The following is a 22,517-nucleotide window of genomic DNA, read 5'->3' as shown; positions in this document are numbered from 1 at the left end:
GGCTCCCAGCAGAGCAGGGAGCGCGATGCGGGGCTCGATCCCAGGACTCTGGGATCACGCCCTGAGCTGAAGGCAGATGCTTAACGACTGAGCCACCCAGGCGCCCCTATTATTTGTTTTTTTACAAGTAAGAATTTGTCAGAAAGGCAGACGTTTTCTCTAGGAACCTAACGAAGGGCTATGAAACTTGGCATCCCAGGACAGAGGGAAATGGAAAACTGGAAACAAGTGTTTATCGTGTGCCAACTAGCACGTGCCAGGCAACGTTGAAGATTCTAGAGTATAGTAGTGAGCTAAACAAAGTCCATTGTGCTCAAGCTAGCAAACAGGATTCTACTAATACGTAGGGGATGATAAGGGCAGGGTGAGGGGGCAGAGACTGATGATGAATGTAATTGTAGAAAGGGTTGTCATAATCTTATCTGGAGAAGGCATCTATCTGAGGTAAGAATATTCTAGTTGGAGGGAATAGCAAGTCCAAATGTCCTAAAACCAGAGTGTGCTTGTTACCTCTTCACACCCTCTCCACATCCCCATGGTCTCTCATCTTTACTTGTCTTTTTTTTTTTTACATTTATAGATACACATTTTTACATTGGACTCCTCAAGACACGGAGCCAGTCTGCAACCCCATTGCTGTTGGTAAAAAGGTTAGATTAAAATGGATGAGAGACCGTGCAATGTAGTCCAAATGTGCTTTCTTGGTCACCACAAGGGCCATGCAGCATTTTAACACGTCTCAGCTCTCACTCCAGCACTAGGTAGATTCCAGCACTGGGGAGATTGAATGAATCAGATTATTTGAGTGGGGGGGCAAATCCAAGGGGCAGAAGTTCTCTGCCTGTGAGAGTTTGTACAAAAAGTCTTCTGAAGAACTAGAAGGTATTGTCATTTTGACCTCCCAAAGACAATTCAGAACATTTCGAAGGTAGTTACTTATTCCTCACTTAGCCCTAGTAATGAATGTTATTTTCGTATGCAAATATGGCTGTTCCCAGAGATGGAAGGAGCCCACTGTATTCCAGTACTCAGTGGCTAGAACAAGGCAATGCAAGAGCTGTGGGTGTGGCTCATATTTTCTGTTTTGGAATGACTACTGGAGTCTATCTTGACTCATCCATGGCCTGTTGACAATGAAAGCACCATCCTCATGTAAATTCTCTCTTCTCACCAATTTCAGTGAGATTATCACGGCATGGAAGGCGGTTGACTTTTTACTCAGTGGAGGATAGCATCTCACAAATGGCAGCTCCTCTGCCTTACAAGAGCGCTTTCTGCTGTTTACTGCAAATAACATTAAGGTCATGACAGCGATGAGTAATGCCCAGGAAAGGCATAAATCCGCCTCACACTTTCTCATCCAACTGCGCTGTGAGAAAACAAGCAAAGTTGCCCAGTTTAAGGGCAGATTCTCAGATTTCATTTCAAATTTCCTACCCTTTGTTGTCCCTTCTTGAAGGCTTCACAATGCTTAAAAAGTGTTTCTTTTTTATTTCACTTCCTCTGCTTGAAAAACATGAAGGGGAGGTTTCAAAGTATTTGGTGTTATCTTAGAAACCAACGTGAATCTGAATGTGCCTTTTAGTTTTCTTATGCCAACTAGGCAAGGGTAGTTTGGCTGCTACTAGTCAGTTAAAAGTCTCCCCAAATTCTTTTAGAAGTAGATCGCAGTTTTAATATGCTAAAACTATACCAGGAGTGGTTTTTACTTTTATTTCCTTAAAATTGACTATTTCTTCGCCTTAATTTTTACTTCAGGGAAAATCAGCCTTAAATAGATGGCATCGTAGAAGGAGCTCGATTTTGAATTTTTGGCTTTTAATTCAACATTTATTGAGCCCCTATTTGGTACAGACCCTGGGCCGAGGCTATCCACCTTGGAACAAGACAGGTGATGGTCTTACAGCCTGCTGTCGGCCAACCTCAGCAAGTTATTTTAAACACTTCCCTCTTCTGTACAATGGAAGCAATAATGCTAATCTTCCACAGTTACTTGTCAGACATAATCAAGGTATAGATCAAGTAATAGGATGTTTTTGTACAATCATACATGTTATTATTACTTATCGTTCAAGCTGAGCCCAGAATTGGGTTCAGAGTAAACAGAGATGTTTCTAATGCTAGAGGTTGTTTTTTTTAAACTGCTAAAGTGAATGTCTGTGCTCTAAACCAGAATTTCCTCCACATCCCCCATAAAATTAGAGGAAATGCCTCCAAGGGCTGAGTGGAAAGTGATCCTTTGTCATCTGACATAATTTTCCTTCCTTCCAAACTCAGGATGCATGAATATTTGTTTCTTGCAAGATAGATCAGCGGCAGTGATCAGGTTCAAACCTGAGTGTTAACAGCGGATGTGAACCTCCCAAAGTTGCAAAGAGTGGGCTTCTCGATGAGTAGGGAAAACAACACTTAAATCAGACTGCTTGATAGTCCTGAAGCCATTTTTCTTATGAGCTGAGACATAGCATCTCATCCTGTTGAACCGGGGCTTCAAGGTCAATGCTAGGCATGTTTGGACAATTCCGCTCTCTTGACTTTTGGGGGTTGAATTGTGAGTATTTTCCAAAATGAAAGGGACTTGAAGATCGTCATGTTCAGCCCACCTGTTTGACTGGTCAGAGGATGGACACAGAGAGTGGTTGAGTAGCTTCCCGCAGAACCCCGAGGCAGCTCACGGTTCATCCAGAGCCTTCTCTGCTGTAGGCTGCTTCTTCTTTACCCAGCGTGAATTCTCCTCCAGTAGAAATTGTATGGCAATATCACATAATTAATTTTTACATGAGTAAATGGCTTCAAGGAGAAGAGATTAAGGAATATTGCTTTCCATATATCCGAATGGCACAGAACGCTTCTTAACTAGATCCTTAAAAATCTAGTCCAATTGTTGCTCAGATTCTTCTCCGACTTTCTCATCAGCTGCGAATCACATTGTACTGGTTTTATTTCCATGAGCAAGAAGGCCAAACATAACTTCATTTCAACATTTTAGAATTCCATAATCTTCAGGCGCCTCGGTGCCTCCCCATCTCTGCTTGTCAAACTCACTAATTTTATTAGCATGTTGCCAAATAACACACGAGGCGCCTCAAAGCCAAGGCGGATCAGCTCTCCCTGGTCAATGTTGTGCAAGAGTCAGCAGAAGATTCGAAAATCGAACTCGATCCTCAAGTTACTGCCTATTTGCAGACCTAAGCTGGTTATCAACAATATTTTAAGCCAGCTGATGTGGCTCTAGAAGGGTGTTTAAAGACCCCGGGCACTCTTGGGAACTTGAATATCATAGTGGTTGATTCCATTATATCTCTTTGAAAGCTTTGGAGTGTGGTGGTAACAGAAAGTTACTATATTTCAGTTCGCCTATTTACTCAAATTTCCTGAAATATTTTGTGGAAGTCATCAAACTGCTGCATTCTGTTGATGAGTAGGAATAGCTCTACCAAACTCTTAATTATCTTGTCATGCCTTTCCTATAATTTTCTTTTGTGAGAGAGCGTTGCATGCCATGTTACTTTTCTTTTTTTTTTTTTTTTAAGATTTTATTTATTCATTTGAGAGAGAGAGACAGCCAGAAAGGGAACATAAGCAGGGGGAGTGGGAGAGGAAGAAGCAGGCTCCCAGGGGAGGAGCCTGATGCGGGGCTCGATCCCAGAACGCCGGGATCACGCTCTGAGGCGAAGGCAGACGCTTAATGACTGAGCCACCCAGGCGCCACCCGTGTTCCTTTTCTAACCAGAGTACTTGTGTGGCACTTTTTATTGTCCAGATGATTTTCACATGAACTTCAAGCATGCTCTGTCTTCATCCTGACCCTAGAAAGTACCGTTTCAAAGATCAAGAAATGGGGCTTCCAAGAAATTAAGTGGTTTGCCTCAGGTCCCACGGCTCTAATTAACAGCAGAACATGAACTCCAAAGTCTTTGACTTTAAAACCGTTGGACTTCACCAAGCTACCTGCGCCCCAAATAAGTGAAATAATTACAAGGAACCAAAGCTCTTTTCTAAGAAACGTGCTGCTCCCCCGTCCCCACATGCCCCCCTCTCCCAACTCCTTCTGGCTACACTCCCGTGTCTTTGCCTCCTGTTGGAGGGAACATAAAGTTCTGCTGGGGAACCTTCACCGTGGGGATGGCTATGCACTGCTAGTATCAGGAGGGCTGAGGGTTTTCTTGTGACCCGTGGCTTTGTTTCTCATTAGCTGTCTCTCATTGACCTCGGTAGTTATTTCACCTCTTTGACCCTTAATTTCCCCATCGATAAAATGGCGATGACAAAATCACAGGGTGGTCATGATGAGTAAATGAAATGATCGTCACAACACTTGATATTGGACTAGGCATTTGGTCTGGATTCAATAAATGGTGTAGAAATAACTATTATTATTACTATTATTATTATCCCATGTAGATCTGATATCTAAGGTAGAAAATTTTCCTTTTCCTTGAACTGAAATGTGAGTGTCCACATTAGTGAATCAAATACATATTGGAAAATATCCATATTAGAGAGTTATACATGAATTTTTGCACTCCGGTTAAACTTCCAATACTGGAAGAGAGAACTGAATGGACATGTTAAAGAATCACTAATGGTAAAAATTCAGGTGGCCACAGGGGCCGGACAGGGGATAGGAGACGCGAGGGAGTAGCAGGGAGTGCAAACATACGGGTCCTTGTGTCGCCTGAAGGGCCCACCGCTCCTTGCCAGCAGACTGCAGACTGTTGTCAGGGGACCCTGTAGGCTAATGCTGCCACTTCTTTTTATTTTCTTAACTGAAGTTGGAAATCTAGCTTTTCATGTGAAATTTCCTCATTTCCAAACTTGGGTCACATGTTCAAAAGAAAAAAGTTTAGGCCAAACAGAGCACATCTGGGGACTGTACATGGCTCATGCAGTCCCTGTTCCAGTGTCTCCCAGCCTCGTCCCCTCCCAGGTTACTTAGTGGTCAGAAACCAAGCCTCTGGGACAATACCCCTTAAAGAAGTACTTCGCCTGAGTGCTCTTCTATTCCCCGCCTTTTTCCAGGGCGGGAATATGGGAATCATCTGCTTTGACCAGTATTTTCACATACTTAATACAACTGTAATTGAAAAACCTCTCGGGCACCAAGCATGCACCAGGATGCTGCAGCACATTGTGAAGAGAAGGGGAGAAAGCCTCTGCAGAGAAATTTCTAAATGAAAATCCCGATCTCGCAGGAAATTGATATGCAGGCCAAATGCCTTGCTTCGTGGAAGCAAACGGCTCATCTCAAGTGCCTATTTTTCTGATTCTCTAATATCTTTTACCTTAAAAAAAAAAAACAAAACTTCCCAGATTTTCTATTAGTTTTGGAATTTGGCATTACTTTGCCTCAGCACTGCGAGATAAAGTATTGTTTAAATCTTAAATGAATAACTTCATTAAAAAGCACATCTTCATGACGAGCCTCTCCGCTTCCAAGATTCTTTTGATAAAAATCATTTTTGTACATTTTTTTTTCTTTTGGTTCCCTGCAAGAGCGTCAGCATCTTGGGGAAAAAGGGTTACGTCTTATAGTATCCACCCTTGCCGTCACAGTTGAATGTGAGGCCACTCGCAGAGCAGACACGTAACGCATGTTGGTTTATGTCGGCTAATTTTTCTGGTAACAAATTATTTGAGCTGAATTGGAATGCGATAGCACTCCGTAAATCGTGTGCTCATTATCTTGCCTCTATCAGGCTATTTACCAGCGCTGTTTCAACTGCCACCAAGGAGTTAGTTAATCATATTTACTTGCAATAATCTCGGTCCTTTTGCTGGTTGCCACAGTATACCATTCAAGTTGTATCAACTCAGAATTGTTTTCTCAGTTACTTTTTTTGAGTTTACTCAATTATTTTACATAAAGTACCAACTTCAAGCATTTCCCAGCAGAAAAACAGTGATTATTTTGACAGTATGTGAAATAGTGCCAAATTGTACTTCTTAGCTTGGTGTAGTATCCCATTTGTATTGATGTGGCTAAATTTTTTCAACTTGTTTCCTCTTCTCCTCGGCTCCAGCCCCTGCATGCTCCCAGTGTTGGCTCATCTCGAAGTCTCTACAGTGAAGATTTGCCAGATAAACACACTGTGAAAATCAGCTCTCTCAATGATAAACTAAAATTGTCACGTACGGACGGTGGTATTTGTTGCCGACTGCTCACCCCTGCCCAGCTTTCTGAGGGCTGTTTTTGTACTAGATCCCTATTAAAGACGAAGGAGGGTAATTGAGAGAGCTAAAAGTGTTTCAGCTCTTTGAATATGGCAAAAATGCTAGTATTCTGAAATACTGCCTTTGGCAATAATATAGATATTTCCATCTGCAAGAGTCATTTCAAATGTTTGGGTTTTGTCACCTGATATGTGACCTGATTCTGGGACATATATCCCCAAAAACAGAAAGCAAATTCAGCAAGTGTTGGGAGAACTCAAGCTGCACTTCATCCTCAGCGATCCAAGAAATTCAGGGCTAAGCAAGAAAACAGAGTGTGCATATTGGGAGCTATTTGGAGCTCTAGGGGCTGGGGAGTGTTCAACTGAGAAGTTTGCAATTGAAACCCCAGCTCAGTTATTTTATGTTTGTCCCTAGAAAATGCCAATTACTTTTCCATTCAGCTACAGCTTGTTTTATTCTATATATGGCTTTTAAAAATTTCCTTGCGTATCAAATCTTAAAAATCCTCTTTTAAAGACACAGTCAAGTTTTCCATTTAAAGTACCCTTTTGGTTGAATCCCTTTGAAATGTACCTTAATCTTTTAACTTACTTGTTTGCTGAGTACAAATTTCTATGTTTGTTTACGCAGTTTCCTTAAAGCAATCCAGAGTAAGCAACTCAACTCATTTTAGCCAAAAAGGCTAAATTCCTCAGTTGAAGGAGTCAAAGACGGAGGAAACACACACACACACACACACACACACACACACACACACACACACACACACACACACCCCTCCTCTCCAATTCATTCACAGTTCCCTATGTTTGAGTGAAGTTTATTAGGATGGTTGACAGCTGTCCAGCATCATTAGTTTCTTTGCCAGCCCCCGACTTTTGAGTGTTTCAACCAGGCCTTGAGTTTATTCAGTCCATTTCTTGCGTAGAATATTTCTGTGATGAGAGTAGGCGGACAAAGTCTGAGATTCTGTTGTTGGCCCTTGTGCTTCTGCGGGGACTTAATCTCTGCCTTCTCAGCTCTCCTGGCCTTTTGTGCATCTCACTGGGGTCAAGGCAGTCGTACGACCAGCGTACACAGCAGAACACCCGTATGCCCCCAGCCTTCCCCCCTGTAAAATGCAAGAAGCCTATTTGTTGAGTGATTTTCTGTCTTCAGAGATCTCGTCTCTAGATCGTCTGCATGCCTCCTCTGCTCAGCCTCTCCTGGTCTGAGCAGTGTTCTCAGCTCAGAGTGCCCATTTTGTCCTCCCCCTGCCTCTCAAAGCCACCCATTCTTCAAGGACAGGCTCCTCCTTGAAGCTGGGTGTCCCTGTAGCAGCTCTCTCTCCTTTTCCTGACCTCTTGCTTGCATGTAAAGGCAAGTAGCTTGCATTTGATGATTCTGCTTCTCCGACTAGAATGTAAGCTGCAGGAGGGGCGGGGACCAAGCTGAGGTGTGTTTTAAATCTCTTACTCTGGGGAGAATATCCCAGACCCTTGACAAGTCCTTAACTGTTGCCCATGTGGCAGGCAATTTTGGTGTGAAAATATCTTTTCTATTAGGTTTTGACTGGAATGATTTTTCAGCCATTTCAAAAAGAGATTTTAGAGTATTGATTAGGTCATCCTTGGGAGGTTTTTCAAAAGTGTTATTATTACAGAACGTTTGCATGAAGAGAGGAATTGATGTGTTCAGGCTGCTTTTCTCTATTTCTCTCCTCCTCCTCTCTATTTCTCTCCCCCTGGTCTCCAAGTTAACTCTGTGATGGCTGCCCCAGAGATCATGTGGGACCCTCACTTGAAGGAAAGCCCACCTCCCCTGCTCTCAAGATGTTTGTAATTACTTAGACAATGAGGGTTCAAGCACTTTTAAAACTAAGAAAGAACGTACTACATTGTGTTAGAATTTCCAGGTATGCCATAGAGAAGAAAATATTCCTGAAGTATCTTTGACTTAATCGCGAGGTGTTTTTTGTTTGCTTATAGTAATTGGCCGAAGTATTTTACTCACTTGGAAATATCTTCCTTTCGTGAAGAATCATGAAGGGACTCCTCTGAGGCTGACTGACTTGCTGCTTTGTTCTGGAGGGGAGGACGTGTGTGACGGGCCCATACACTTGTCCCACCTGGTCTTGGGGGCCGTGGCGTGTTTGTTGCCAGCATCACAGACCATGGCGGCTGTCTGCCAGATGGTTGCCTCAGTGTCTGACTCTGAAATGCCAACTGCAATTAAAAACCTTCTTTCAGAGAACAAGTCTTTCAATTCTGGGCCCATATGGTGATCAGAGCCTCTGGGCCTGTGATCGTTTAAGAGGCCAGACTCAAGAGAAAAGCAGATGGAAAGAACTGTAAGATGAGACAGGCCTGTAAAAAAAGGTGAGGAATAGTATTTAATTTTGCTGGATCCAGCATGAGGGGAGAAAGGGAAATAATGGCCAGTCAAAAACTGGGGTCACCCCCGCCTTCCCACTTAACACATGAACCAGCAGCATGGACATCACCCGGGAATGGTCTCAACTCCTACCTGTACTGCTGTTTAATGAGGCCTTGGCCAGGTTACAGGGCCAAGTTCTTCCATCAAACATTAACCTGGGTGTTGCTGTGAAGGTCCTTTGCAGATGTGATTAACAATTGCAATCAGTTGACTTAAAGTAAAGGAAGTCACCCCCAGTGATGTGACTGGGCCTCTTCCAATCAGTTGGAAGGCCTTGGGAGCAGAAAGGTGCCCCCCCCCACCCCGAGAAGACATTTCTGTCCAACACTGCCACATTCATTCCTGCCCGAGTTTCCAGCCTGCTGGCCTGCCCTATAAATTTCAGACTGGCCAGCCCTCCCTATTGCATGAGCCAATACACTACCCCACACCTGTGAGTTAAATGTATTCCCAAAAGCTTTGTGTCCCTCTTAATATCTGAGAAGTACAGCTGAGAAACATACCGAGTTCTGTTCTCCAGTCACCATGGATTATTCTTTGAGATGCAGCACGTAGTTGTATCAATGTTCGTGGTCCTGCTCTGAAATATATAGCACGAAGCAAGACAGCCACAGGTGTTTGTAGAATAAATGAATTCTTAGGTGCCCCCCAAAACACAGCACTAAATCACAGTAGATAGATGCATGAACTCAAAGGTACGTGAATGCCTTTCTGGCAAAGTGTTTAAGATTATTTGTGGAGTCTTGAGATTTTTACCTAATAGTTCAGTTAATAGTTGATCTCATTCCAAAGATAACGGACTAAGAATGTGTATCCAAATTTCCTTATAGTTATCTGCAGTAAATCTAAGCCTTAGTAGGCTGCTCATCTCTGACCTTCAGAGACAGCAGTACTTTTCCAGAAATAGACACAGCTAAGCATTGACTTAATTCATATTCTCAGGACCTGGAACTTGTGTCTCCAGGCAATGAGTTTGGGGAAAATGTGCCCTAAAATGAGGAAGGCAGCATGCCCTAGTCTGAAGGGCTTGATATTACTCACGGGTTTGTTTGAAGAGAAGTGAAATATCATGTACCATGTGATCCCATCATATGCTGAAAGAAGCTGCCCGTGCTCACTTCCTTTAGTGAATGACTTTCTAGGTGAGAGACACTCTTAATAGAGCCTGTTTCTGGGGGACATTATGAATAGCTAATTGGCCCGTTATGGGTAGAAAATCCCCGAGGATGGTCAGCTGCGCACAGAGGGCCTAGAGACACTGAAATCACTGCCTTAATATGAGAACATATTAACTAAAGACGCGGGAGAGTAATTTAACCTGAATTGGAAGTAATTTTGAAGTTGGTTAGGGTTTATTCTGGGGTTAATTAGATGGCTTTTGTTGTGCTGTTTACGGTCATATCTTTGGCCCTGGCTATTCACATATATCCGTGAATATATTATTCTTCATGACTTAGGCTTCACGAACATTATTAAACATAAGATGTTTGATAGCCGAGGTCCCAATGGTAACTTCTTTTCCCGTGAATTGGAATGCATAGATGTAATCGTGCCTACAGTAAATAGCCATCACCGCCCTTCCTGCCCCCAGGAACCCTCCACCCCTACTCTGAGTAGTGGTATATACTTAGGGTGTCATCTGTGACCCTAGAGGACACTGGGTTACTTCCTGGATTCTTCAGTGGGGGCTTATGGGTCTTCAGGGAGTCTGTAAGTCAGCCCTCTGCAATTAGGAGCAAAACTTTGTATGTTATGTGTCTCGGCCCCTTCTCCCTAGTGTGACTCCATAGAGTTTTTTATCAAAATTAGGTGACCTCCAACAAGGCTTAAGGGTAGCTTTGCCCTTTACGCTTCACATTATCCTGCCAACACACGTATTCATAAGGGAGAATCCTGGCTTAAAGCAGAGGCTGACCACTGCTGACTGGCTTGTTGTCAAGTGAGTTGTCAAGGTGGGGCGCCTCCTGAGGTCAATTAGTTAGGGAGCGGCTGGCTGGGGAAGAGAGGGGGGAAAGGACAGTGAATATGCCCTAGGTAAAGGCTTTCACATTTTTCAAAAACAAAACAAAACAAAAAGCTGATCAAGCCGACCACTGCCAAGGTGGTCGCTTTTACCATATTAGAGAGAAAAATGAGGCCTCCTCACTGGGTACTTAGGACGTGATATGTGATAACTTGCATACTTTAACTGGCACACAGTAGGTGTTGAATGTGTATGAGCTCCCGCTGTATGCCGTCTCCTCCCCCACAGGCTTGTGACTCCAAGTGTGGAGTGAAGTTGGCTGTTTGCCTTTTTCCCAGAGTTCATTGCAAAGGTCTCCTCTTCCTGGGTCTGGCTGTAGGCAGCAGGCGTCATACACCTGCCCGTCTCCAGGGGCCCCATTTGCAGACTGCAGTCTGAGTGACGCCCCCAGAGCTGTGCAGCTTGGTGGCCCTTCTCTATTCTTTTCTTTTTTTTTTCTTTTTCGATGGCCCTCTTTTGTGTCTTCACTGTTGATTGTGTTTTGTAGGCATCAGATCTAAACCACTTATACTTGTCAACACGTCCGTGGCCGCCACTGTGGCTTCCAACAGCAGACTCACTGTTGGCACTTCTCTCCTCTCACTCCTAACTCCTCTAGCTTTTCTCACACTTCTTAACTTGTGTTAGAAAAGCATTGGCCAGGGGCGCCTGGGTGGCTCAGCCATTAAGAGTCTGCCTTCGGCTCAGGTCATGTTCCCAGGGTCCTGGGATCGAGCCCCGCATTGGGCTCCCTGCTTGGTGGGAAGCCTGCTTCTCCCTCTCCCACTCCCCCTGCTTGTGTTCCCTCTCTCGCTGTCTCTGTCTGTCAAATAAATAAATAAAAATCTTTAAAAAAGAAAGAAAGAAAGAAAGAAAGAAAGAAAGAAAGAAAGAAAGAAAGAAAGAAAGAAAGAAAGGCATTGGCCAGCCCAGCAAAGGACTTCTTTCCATCTGAGATGTAAAAGGGTTCATCACATGGCTTTCGGGCCCTGTTTTTCTCAAGGAAACTCCTTCTAGATTTATTGAAGGGCTGTTCCTTCACTGTCACAGAAATTGTGTGTGTGTGTGTGTGTGTGTGTGTGTGTGTGTGTGTGTGTGTGTTTTGTTTTCTAGCCAGTCCTGTTGTTTTTACCTCATTTCAGGTCAGTGTTCTCTGCCTTGGGTGCACGTTAGAATATCTGGGCAGCTTCAAAAAATTCTGATGCTCACGCTACCATCCAGAATAATTAAATGAGTGTATCTGGAAGTGGGACTCAGACCTCATTATTTTTTAAACCTCCCTAGGTGATTGATTCTAACATGCCCTCAAAGTTGGTAACTTCTAGTACAGGCTAAAATCCTAAAATGTGAGAAGGCTGAATTCCATTTCATGGAGGCTTGATTTTATATTTAAAATCAACAAAATCTTCCCAACCAGCAAATACATGTTTGTGTGAAACATACGCTATACCAAAAAAAAAAAAAAAAAAAAAGAAAGAAAGAAAGAAAGAAAGAAAGAAAGAAAGAAAGAAAGAAAGAAAGAAAGAAAAATTTACATAAACAAAACATGACCCAGATTTTTGTTGTTTTACCCATGTCTTTTAGAGAAACCTGAAGGGTTAAATTAGTTGCTTCACAAATAGTCCAAATCTAACTATTGTAGAAAAATATATATATTGATTCATTGTTGTGTTAGTCCCAGATTGAACACAAAGTTCAGAAAGCATTTTGGCCTGTATTTTTAGCTTAGCATTGAGCTCTTGGTCTGGGAGACAAATTTCAAAATAGTTTGTTGCCTAAAAATACACTTCCTGAAATGAACTTGAGGCCTGAGAGGGATGAATGGTTTTTTGTTTTTTTTTTTACCTTCTATATTTAATGTTACCACAAGAAAGCAAATCTCAAATTTATATGTGTTTGTATTTTTAGAGACCCAGGAAACAGGTGCTATGCCCAAGCGTCAAGGAGGGTTTCGTGGCAAAGTGTGGATGGCAGATATCAAAAATTCACAGGACGGGGAGAGACCGTGGGAGGGCATTGAAGTTGTTTGTCTGGCTTTAGTCAGGAGCGTACTTGACACAGGGAGATGAGGAGGCTGTCCTCAAGCCTTTCCAAGGGAGAAACACACCTCCCAGCTTCCTAATAGCCAGTGGCTGGCCCACTCCTACAGGTGGTCTACGTGCATCATCTTTCTTAGTCTAGCCTGTAAGTGTCTCTAAGCTCATGTTTGTGGACCAAATGCCTCATAGCCTTGTCATACTTCACTTGACTCTCCAAACTCATCCGTTCAATTTCCACTTTTGCCAATAAAAATGGATCTCTTGGAGGAAAAAGATGGGGAAGGCAGTGTTACACCTTTGTTAATGGTCTCTCAACACATAGCACATGTTTTGCTGAGAATGATCTGTCTTTAGTATGTTATGGTTGACTGTGAATGAATATTGCATTTCTAATCACCACCCTCCCCATCTGAGTGAAGAAGTTCTATATCCTTTCCCACTTGGTATAAAGAACCAAATGTGAACTTCTTATAGTCAGTCCTTGTGAATTCACTATTCGTACACTCATTCAACAAAGACTTTGGGGTACCTTCTATGGAGTGGGTCCTCTTCTTGGCACCAGAGACCTGGCATGTAAACAAGGCAGACAAAAGCTCGCGGAGCTTGCATTTTGGTGGATAGATTATAAGCAAGTAAGTGAGTGAGATAGTTGTGCAGGAGATCAAACAGAATCCTGTGGTAGTTACTTGTGGGCTGCTTTGGGTTGAGGAGGTGACATTAACGGGAAACCACAAAGGCGACCAAGGGAATAGCAAGTGAAAAGTTCTGGGGAGGAAGGAACTTGGCTTCTTCCAGGGAAGGCCCATGTGTCCCAAAAGGTAATGAGTAAGGAGTAAATGGGTTGGCGGTGGGGGATGACGTCAGAGAGGCGGCGGGGAGCAGACTCTCAGGGTGGAACTCAGCTTTTCCTCACCTGCAGGACTCCAGTGCGCTGAGCCTCGCCGATGTTTGGGATTCTGTCTCAGAGACACTGAGTGTTGGTTAATCACGTAATTTCCCTCAAGGCAATGGGGCGAAATTAGAACTAGTCTCTTGCAAAGAAGGCCCTTCGAGCTCTTCTGCATGTCAAGAGAATGAAGGCAGTGTCCTGCCTCGCCTAGTGTCTCCTCTGAGTTGGCCAACACCCTTCTGCACTGCACAGCTCCTCTCCATTGTGACCTGTCTCTGCCCCTTTGGGTGGTGACTCTTGTCAGGATCCCATATTCTCTGTGCTTCTCTCTATTTGGGTTACCCTACCCTCATCTGTTTCCTCATCTGTCTACTCAACTAAGTGATAATTTCCTTAAGGTAGCGTTCTCCGTGCTCCTAGCACCCAGCACTATGCAGTGGACCAAATCCGATGGATGTTTCTCAATTGAACAATTGTGTTTGGATTTAGAGTGCCTCACGGTAATCACTGACAAAAGCAAGAAGTTACTCAGACCTCCCCCCGCAACCCCAGCCACACCCCCCTGCAATGGCTTTCATTACCAATTGCCTACATGAAGGAAATTCTACTCTGAGGTGAAGGTATTATTTTGGTTGATTTGAAATTGCATAACATCATCAGGAATTCATCGGCAGGCTGCCTAGCAGGGAGATAACTGATTTAATGTCTTTCTTTTCCCTCCCCAGTTAATAATGACATGATGGTCACCGACAACAATGGTGTCATCAAATTTCCACAATTGTGTAAATTTTGCGATGTGAGATCTTCCACCTGTGACAATCAGAAATCCTGCGTGAGCAACTGCAGCATTACATCTATCTGTGAGAAGCCACATGAAGTCTGTCTGGCGGTCTGGTAAGGTGGCCTTTGAAAACCTCCCTTTTCCCCTTTTGTAGGTGATGCACGCTGTGGTCTACAGAGTCAAGGCTGTCTCCATGCCCTCTCACACATCCCTTTCCTTCAGGCCATCTCTCTTTCAATGATTACATGTAATTTCCAGAGATATTCTTAACGCTCAGATACACACACACGCGTGTGCATCTATATATATGTGCGTGTGACAGTGTATAAGATGACCTTTAATATTTACAATAAATTCGGGCCCCATCCTTGTATGAAGGAGAGAGACATTTGCCACTTGTTGTCTTAATTGACACCTGCTTGGTACCCCAGAGTGATACCAGGAGCCGTGTTCTTCTGAGCCATCTCAGTCTTGTTCTGTGGAAGGAGAGGAGAGGAGAGGAAAGGTGGGCTGTTGGAAGAGGAAAGTCTTTGTCAAAAAAAGGGAAGCTTTTTGGAGATCCAGAAAAACAACCCATTGTGCACTCAGAAGCCCTGGCCGGGTCACTCAGCACCACAGGCTGCATGCAACATCTTCTTGGGGCAATACTGCGCATTTCTCTTAGACCACATTCCCTCAATATTCCCTCTGTCTCTCTCTGTCTCTCTCCCTCCCTCCATATTACCTCCATATTCTCTCTCTCTCTCTCCTTCCCTCCCCCCATATTACCTCCATATTCTCTCTCTCTCTCCTTCCCTCCCTTTCCCTCTCCCTCTCATCCCCCCCACCGTAACAGACACACACACACACACACACACACGTACATGGTGTTCACAAATCCTTTGACTCCTTCACAGTTACAGACTGGGAGTATGAGCAAGAGATAAAAGGAAAATAGAGATTAAACGAGCCCCCATTTTATAAAAATGTGTAAATTCATTAATGAAATATAACATTTGCAGACTTATTCTGATGTTTTGAATTTATCAGCCAATTTTTTTTTTTAAGTAACCTATGTGTCTCCTGGCCAGTTGGCAAATGAGAATATAAACCCAAATCTCCCCCATCCCCCGCACTTTGGGAGAAAAAGTCTTTTGACCACATATAGTTAGCCTTGATGATAGATCTGGAAAGCTTGCGGATTTCCGTACGTACTGCGATGAACTAGTTTCTTAAGCACTAACAGACTGTTTACAGCAAAGAGCTTCGCGACACTTTGCCATACCTGCCAACTTCATTCAGGTCCAATTCTGAGCAATGCTTTTGCAAAAGGGATTTTGACAGAGATGGTGTCCAGAGGCAAAGGGGCCAGTATGATTGCAGGCTGAGAAAGTTTACGCTGTGAGGAATGACCAATGGAATCTGACACAGCGAGTCCAGTAGAGAGAAGATATGGATGGGTTCTGTTGAGAGATGCTGGAAGGGCTCTCAAGTGGAAAATATAATAAACTTGTTCTGTGTCATTCTGAAGGGCAGAAAGAGGATCTGTAAAATTTACCAGGGGACAGACTTCAGTATAAGTTTAAACATTTTCACAATCCTGGTTTCCTAACAGCAAAGCAGGCTTCCTCCTCTGAGGAGTCAAAGTTCAGGAGACGCTGGGGGACCACCCATCAAGTCTAGTGCAAGAAAGATTGAGACACCAGACTGGGTGACCTCAACGCTTCCTTCTTTGCTTCTGTTCTCTGCTGACCATCTTTGCTTGAATATGCACTGCGGCATGAGAGCTTACTTCTGCTAACCCAAACAGGCTCATCCAATAAAGACATTTTTTTCTTGACCCATCGTACAAACCCCAATGATTGAATGTGAATCAAGTCTCTCTGGGATTCCAATCTCTGGAATGAGGCGTTAGGTTACTCGCTGTCTCAGAAAATGTGAGCGTGTAGGGGAGAGGAAACCTCCCTGTCTCCTCACTGTTCCCACCAGGAAGAGTTAATACACTGAAAGTTGTTTTTACCTGTCTCGGCAAAGATAAGTACTCCTGTGGAGTGGAATGGCAGTACGGAGAAAGGGAAGTGAGAGGTGCCATGGCGCACCTCGCTGATGCCCCCTCAGCTCTTTGGTGCTCCCCCTCTCAGTAGCTGCTGAGGGATCACCGTGAGTCCCTCCAGGGGACTACGCCCCCTGCCCCCGCTGACTAGAGCTTCTTCCCTCTTTGGGCCCCTCCTGAAGTTTGCTCCCTCCATAGGCAGCCAGCATCCCATGACTGGTTGATGCCAGGGTCCAAAATGGCTGGCCACTTTACCTCCTTCAGGACAGCTCTGACTGGCCATCTTAGCTTCACGGCTTCCGAGGGATCAGTGAGTCGGTTGCTGTGATCTGCATTGTGGTTCCAGCCCCATGGTGTGGGGTGCTGCTTCCCTTACAGGGGCCTCTCCGAAAACTTTCTGCACATAAATCACACAGCCTTAAGGTCTGTTTCCAGGGAACCCAAACGAACAGCGAGATGAGGAAACTGAAAGACTCTACCCTGGTAGTACATTGCAATGCCTTTATTAGTCTTAGCATTCTTGTCATTCATTCACTGATTCGTTTGTTCATTTAAACCGATGGCAGCTGTGCACCCATGCCATGTCAAATGTGTAAGTTCTTTCCAAGGATTTGTGGAACCAATATTAATTTTATTATCGTGGTTCTTTTGTGAGTGGATGGTGACAAACCTCTTCAATGGCTCAGAGCAAATGTTTCAGGACAAAGAAAAAGTCTGTATTTGGTTCATTGTATTTTCCCTTCCTATGCGCAACCGTATCCAAAGATATTTTGCAAAGTTGGCCCTGCCTGCCATTGAGCTCTATTATAGGAGTGAGTGGAGAACGCAGGAAATTCTAACTGAATTTCCTCTCTGCAATTTTAGTCCTCTAAGCAGTGCGTGGGTGGAAGTCAAGAGGCTCTGGAAGAGCTGCCCAGTGGTTATAGAGCGGCTTTCCTCAGGGCTCACAGTTCCTTCCTCGTTCCATTCTTTGGCCTCTAGAAGCTTCATAAGGAAGAGACACCGTGCTTTTACCTGGGGACACCGAAGACTCAACATGCCTTCATTTTGTTACCCAAACCAGAAAACAACCCTCCTTGGGCAAACACACACACACACACACACACACACACACACACACCCCCCACTGTGGAGACAGGGAGGAAGGTGCTCTTGTTTCATGGCTGCCATTTTTGCCAAGACTTCCCAGGAGCTTTGTGGTTAAGGAGAAGTGAATTTTTAAACATACATAGTTTGTTGTGTCATCATGCCAAGTGTCACGCAGTTCCCTGCTAGCCACGCTGGAATAAGGATTCCGATTGTGGTGCTTCCTTTACCAGTAGAGACCTACTTAGCAAGGGCTTGCTCCTTTTGCACCCGCTGGAGTGTTAGTTCGAGAACCAGAACCCTTGAGCTCCTTCACCAAAGGCACGCATTTCTCTGCTGGAGCCAGCTCTGGGTTGCACGGACGTCAGCCACATTGACTCCATTCCTGGTTGGACTGTTCCATCTGCACCCTCGCTTCTGCTCTTCTTATCCCCTTGTTGACCTACTTGTCCTTTAGTGTCCGGAATGAAGCACTCCAGTGGCGGTGCCCTCAAAGGCACTCTTTCCCTGTGCATGGGGCCTCGCTTGTTTTCCAGGGGAAGGCTATGCTTTCCCTGCTTCTTGCTTCCAGCCTGCCTCCCATTTTGCATGCTGCAAACAGTGAACTTGGGGGGGGGGAGCGGCTGGTGAGTGTGAGCTGGCATGCGGGAGCCAATGGACCCTCGACTGCAGGCACTCAGAATCCTTCCCAGGGAAGATGATGTTCGCAAAACTGGCCGCCATTCAGGCCTGACTAGTCCTTCCCTAGACTCCCCTCCAGATGCGGAGAGGACCATTCAAGACAACAGGCATTTTGTATCTGAAAAGGTCAGAGATGGGAGGAGAGAGGTCAGACTAACTTTGGTGTTGGACAGAGTCATCCTAGATGGCAAGTTTACGAGAGAAGCAGACTGAAAGAGGCAGAGAATGATGCCCTTTTCCACGGATGCCAGCCTTTTGTTTTGGCTTTTGCAATTGTAATAGTGAGCATTTATCATGTCATTTTTAAACATATTCTAAACCTAGAGCCCACTGAGCACTTTCTACGGCCTCAGTGAAATGCCACATGAGAGCTTCTCGAGCCCTTAGCTGGGTTAGGCTTCAGACACATGCAGTGAAGGGATACTAAATGTAGAAGTAACTCGTTCGTGACAGCATAAAAGATTACACTGAACTGTAAATGAAGAAAACCTTGCAGTTCTTTCCCATGTGTTTTCATTTTCCCCCCTTCCGTTCCTTTCTGTGAGTCGGGGAAATTGCCAGTGCTTCGTCTAGGAAGTGTGTTCCGTTCTGTCCGCACAGCCAGCCGCTGACATGGCATGTGCCCCCACACGGAGCTCTCTGGGGCCCAGCAAACAGACTCGAGGAACTGCCACGACGCTCCCAGGAATGCTCTTGGAGCACAGTTTAGCTAGACATGACCCGGATCCTGTGAGATAAACTGGGGATGCCGTGTGAGCCTGGCAGGGTTTTCAGGATGGAAGGTTTAACCCTGAGGACCTCGCAGGCTCCGGTTTACCATGCCTTCCTGTCTCCTGGTTTAATTAAGACGTAATGTGTAAGGTTCTCCAGCCGGACAGCCCCCAGGGAAAGCCTTCATGTTTACACTCATAAGTGGGTTTTGAGAATACACAACAGAAAGAGCGGGATGAGTAGAAAAAGCACAGGAGACTAGAGGACAACCTGTTAACGTGGCAGAACAGGAACCAGCTGCCGTTGTTCGAACAGCTTTGGGAAGGAAAAGAGTCCAGATTGCTTTTCTGCCCAGGAGGCCGTATTTATCCATTCTCCTTTTTTTCTCTTCTCTCCCCTGCCATGAACCTCTGCACCCTAGGAGAAAGAATGATGAGAACATAACACTAGAGACGCTTTGCCATGACCCCAAGGACACCTACCACGGAATCGTTCTCGAAGATTCTGCTTCTCCAAAGTGTATTATGAAGGAAAAAAAGGTGTTGGGCGAGACTTTCTTTATGTGTTCCTGTAGCTCTGACGAGTGCAATGACTACATCATCTTCTCGGAAGGTGAGTTTTCTTCCCTGGAGGGTCAGGAGCCCAGCTTCCTCTGTGTCTGTCCGCGGACTCACGCTCCGGCTTCTGGGACTGGAGAGGCAGCTTACACCCTGTGGTTTAGGAACCCAGTCACCGGGCAGGACGAGGTGGTTCAGGAGTGACAGGGTTGGTTCTGGCCCACAGCCAGTCTGGCTTATAGGGCCCACGTTATTATTCGCCTTCAACCGACAGCGGTGGTTTTCCACGCAGTCCCTGGAGTAGCAGCAGCCGCACCCGAGAAATTGCCAGCAACGCAGAACCTGGGGCCCCAGGCCAGACTATGGAAGCAGAAACTCTGGGTGCAGGCCCTGCAGTCCGTGTTTGAGCAAGCCCTGCAGGTGATTCGGATGCTGCTCAATTTTGAGAACAGCTGGTCTGGAGATTGGAGGAGGCTGTTAGATATTGGAGGGAGACTTACTTTGAATGAACTCCAGTGGCTTTGTGTACTGTTCTTGGGATTTGTCTGAAGGGTACTTGTTCACGGTCCCATCTGAGAGAAGAGCAGAGGGCAAGTAACAAGCCAGGGTTTACCCATGGAGGCAGAGAAAAGCGAGGTTCGATGCTAGCCTCCGTCTTGGACGTGCAGGGATTCACTCAGCTTGAAAGGAGGGCACACACGACTCCTTCAGTTTAAGATGCTATTCAGTGATTTGCAGTTATAAAATAGTGTATGTCCCTTATCAAAAATCCAAACAGTCCAACAGTCTGTAAAAATGTTTAAATGGAAGTCCATGGACCTCAACCCCTCACTCCTGACCCAATAGATAATCAGTATGGATAGTTTATTGGGTGCATACTTGTCTCTATCATTCATTCATATTATCCCTCCTTACCTCCTCTCTTTCCCTGTTTCCTCCCTCTCTCCCTTCTTCCCTTCTTCAATCCACGTATCCATCCATCCATCTGTCCATCTGTCTGTCCGTCCATCTCATACACTCATCCACCTTTCGATGCAAATAGTTGATCATACAGTAAATATTATTTGACAATATTTTTTTCACCCAACCACTTTTACTCCTCCTTTTAAACAAGACAATGCCTGTGGATATACTACATGCCTCTTAATTATTGTCTAGAAATTCCATAGTTTGGATTATTTTCTCTGACTGATTTACCCATTCCCCTGTTGGTAGATTATTTAGTTGTCTCCATGTTTCCACCTAATGCTACGTTGGATACCTTTGTACAAATGTCTTGTACATTTGTGCTAATATTTCTGCAAAATAGGACTTGAATTTCATTTCTAGAAATGAAATTTTGAGCCCAAAGTTATACACATTTTAAATCTGAATAACCACTATTAAATTACTCTCCTCCCCACAAAGATAATCTGAGTGTATGGATTTCCATGTCCCTTCCTTAACACTGGAGATCATAAGCCTTTTAATTTTGCCAGTCAGATAGTGAAAATAATATTCTCTTGGTTTTAGGAATGTAAATTCAGAGTCGGGAAAGATTATTTTAGCCCAAAGTAGGTCTGAGTCAGTAAAAAGTTCTTTTAGAACACAAGCTCTGGGTTTACACACTGTCCCTGCTACTATGTATATCCCAACCGTGGAAAATGATGTCTCAGGCTTTGTGTTTGGTGCTCACCAGCACTGCTGACCTACCTTTTTCCCTCTCTGTGTCTTTTTTTTTTTTTTTAAGATTTTATTTATTTATTCAACAGAGATAGAGACAGCCAGTGAGAGAGGGAACAGAAGCCCGGGGAGTGGGAGAGGAAGAAGCAGACTCCCAGCGGAAGAGCCTGATGTGGGGCTTGATCCCATAAGGCTGGGATCACGCCCTGAGCCAAAGGCAGACGCTTAACTGCTGCGCCACCCAGGCGCCCCTCTCTGTGTCTTTCACCTACTGCCATTTCCCTGCTCTTCTTGTCCAGCCCCTTACCGATGCTAACTTCTCAGTGTACAAAGTCAGACATGTTCATCTTGTCAGCACAACACTTTCTAAAATCACTCCTCCCTCCTATTTTCTCATCCTAAATACTCCATTTCTTTCATTTTTCTTATGTAATTTGAGTTAGGAGGGAAGATGTAACTGTATTAAATCACACTAAAGCATGGTAACACCTGCTATGTTGACTTAACATGCTAACTTTCCCCAAGTAGTTCACCTTTTCAAATAACTCCCAGTTTAAGCCAAAGGAATTAATCTCTAATAGCAGAATATCCAAACAAGCTTATTACCATCCATGAAACTTTTCTCTCCTTCTGCATACTGGCTTATCCACAATGGAAGTTTATTTTGTCTAAGGGGACCAAAGTTAATAAATGGACTGCAAGTTGGAGATATATATATATATATATATATATATATATATATATATATATGCTCTTAAGATAGTCATGACTTCGACTTTCAGTGTATTTCAACTCAGGTGATAATCATGGGCCCGTGTCTATATTTTCCCTCTTATTCATTATCAGACTACTTCTTTCCTTATGAGGCAGGGTAATCAGCATAAAGTCCGTTTCTCATTGTACAGCTCAGGAACTCCAGCGCAGCTGACGCCTCGGTTGCCTGGATGACTTCAGAGTCTCCTAAAATGCTCCAGGGAATGTTTGTTTTTTCGACATCTCCCTTCACTGCAGTGGGATAATTGCCCCACCAAAACACCCCATAATTAGCAATATTTGGGGACCCACTTCCCCTCTTATTGCCACCCTCTCTCCCTTACACCGAGGAATGAAATCTCTTGAAGCAATTTTTATTTCTCCACTCCAAGTGAAATAAGATGTCAAGCACAACCCTCTAAAGTGTTTTATGCTGTATTTTTATTAATACAGTACTCTGTTCTTGTTGCCAGATTTCTGATCTGCAAACACAGTGAATGATAATTACTTACGTCTTCCATTTTTCTTAAACATTTAAGAGAAGGGGCGCCTGGGTGGCTTAGTCGCCTAAGCATCTGACTCTTGATCTCGGCTCAGGTCATCATCTCAGGGTCATGGAATTGAGCCCCGCATCGGGCTCCGTGCGGGGGGAGTCTGCTTGAGATGCTCTCTCTCCCTCCCCCTACCTCTCCCAATCTCAGTCTCTCTCTAAAATAATAAATAATTTTAAAA

General features: G+C 44.4%; 1 protein-coding gene across 1 annotated transcript in view; it reads left to right on the top strand.

Moving 5' to 3' along the window:
* The window catches only part of TGFBR2 (transforming growth factor beta receptor 2), an 89,339-nt gene that overhangs the window by 21,371 nt on the left and 45,451 nt on the right, over positions 1–22,517 (top strand). Inside the window, exons 2-3 of the mRNA XM_045774488.2 lie at positions 14,248–14,416; positions 19,235–19,425. Coding sequence (XP_045630444.1) covers positions 14,248–14,416; positions 19,235–19,425 — 360 coding nt within the window. The remainder of the gene's footprint in view (positions 1–14,247; positions 14,417–19,234; positions 19,426–22,517) is intronic.

The sequence above is a fragment of the Ursus americanus genome, chromosome 20, assembly GCF_024610735.1.
Source record: "Ursus americanus isolate L20-20 chromosome 20, mUrsAme1.1.p, whole genome shotgun sequence".
Taxonomy (NCBI): Eukaryota; Metazoa; Chordata; class Mammalia; order Carnivora; family Ursidae; genus Ursus; species Ursus americanus.
Note: the sequence above shows the minus strand (reverse complement) of the source record. Positions and strands in the feature narration are given on the sequence as shown.